This window comes from Austrofundulus limnaeus, unplaced genomic scaffold (genome assembly GCF_001266775.1).
Source record: "Austrofundulus limnaeus strain Quisiro unplaced genomic scaffold, Austrofundulus_limnaeus-1.0 Scaffold116, whole genome shotgun sequence".
Classification (NCBI taxonomy): domain Eukaryota; kingdom Metazoa; phylum Chordata; class Actinopteri; order Cyprinodontiformes; family Rivulidae; genus Austrofundulus; species Austrofundulus limnaeus.
Genome location: NW_013952518.1, coordinates 1,783,849 through 1,785,283, shown reverse-complemented (window position 1 = coordinate 1,785,283; position 1,435 = coordinate 1,783,849). Strand labels below are relative to the sequence as shown.

At 44.9% G+C, this 1,435-nt stretch overlaps 1 protein-coding gene across 1 annotated transcript in view; it reads right to left on the bottom strand.

Moving 5' to 3' along the window:
• The window catches only part of vps11 (VPS11 core subunit of CORVET and HOPS complexes), a gene marked incomplete in the record, with an annotated part of 23,866 nt that overhangs the window by 14,445 nt on the left and 7,986 nt on the right, over nt 1-1,435 (bottom strand). Inside the window, 2 exon segments of the mRNA XM_014014579.1 lie at nt 836-987; nt 1,076-1,277. Of these exon segments, the coding sequence (XP_013870033.1) occupies nt 836-987; nt 1,076-1,277 (354 nt within the window).

Genomic DNA, 1,435 nt, shown 5'->3' with positions numbered 1-1,435 from the left:
TTAGGTTTTACAGACCAAAGTCTCTGGTAGTTCAGGAGCAAAGTGCAGGAGGAGCGGAGGAGGAGATGTGACTGATCGCTGCAGCAGCTCGAGTCATCTCGAGCCGGCCCGCTGCTTCAACAAAACATGCTTTCATTGAAAGTCCCGCCCTGCTCTGCTCTGATTGGACAAAACGGCTCTGGACTTCGTCTGATTTGTTGAAGACAGTGTCTGTTTAATCCTTATATCAGGGTCCCGCTCCGGCGCACCGAACAACGATCTATTCACACCAGTGCGGCTGGAATCTTTTTTTTTTTTTAAGAAATCAGGTCGCGTTTGCGACCAAACTGGTCACACTCTAGAGTCCTGCTAACTGTTGTTTTGACAGACAATCAGGTACAATCTTAGATACGTAAGGGAGCTTAATGACGTCCCATCTGGTGCACTTTTTCCTTTTTTGATGATTTTCTGATCCAAATCAAAACGATGACGAGTCGTGAAGCAGGAGGAGTTTTACTGTTAAATAAAACCAGAGACTGCGTACAAACTCCACCCACTCTGTGAGGCGTTCTGATGCCTTCAAAGATTGACTACATACAACATGTGTTTATTTACATAAAACAGTCTGTTGTTGGACTGATGATACAGCATAAACAAGACGTTACTGTGTTGCTTTGACATATAAACACGCTTGTAGCACCTAGCAAGATGGTGGACAGAAATGCTGTGGCCACATCAGTGTATTTTACTTCAGTGAGGGGTGTGCAGTCATTAAACTAAATGAACTTCAGTGAAGAACAAATATTTAACACCATCATCACAACACAATAACCTGTGTGAAAAATAGAGGATTTACCGGATGTACTGCTGGATGGCTCCATCATGGTCCCCCTTTAGGTATAAATGATCTCCGTATTGTCTGAAGATCTCTGAGAGTCCGTCACTGTCCAGGTGCTGGCTCTTAGCCAGGTTTATGGCCATCACAAACAAGTTCTTCTTGAACAGCATCTTTAAAGACAAGGCATGGAAAGTCTGAGAAACACTAATCTGAACATATGAGCTGAGTCTTTATCACAGACCTACAGATAAGACTAACCTCGAGTTTGGTCTGCGTGTCTTTTTCCTGGAGTACAGACATTTGTCCGTCTCTGGTCAGAATGTAGAAGGAGCCCCACTCTGCCACCACATCAATCACATCGTCAAAAGTGGCGCTGTAGGCGATAAACTTGTTGTCCAGGTCGTAGACGGTCAAAAGCTGTTTCTCTGATTGGGAGCTGTCCCTGCTGTCAAACCCTGTTCTGGATCCAAAACCAACATTTCAACAGGACTCAGAAAATCATTCATTCCTTCTGTAAACTTCTTAATAATCACAAACATCTGAACCATCCATCCATTTTCTTCCGCCTATCCGAGGTCGGGTCGCGGGGGCAGCAGCTTCAGAAGGGAGGCCCAGACC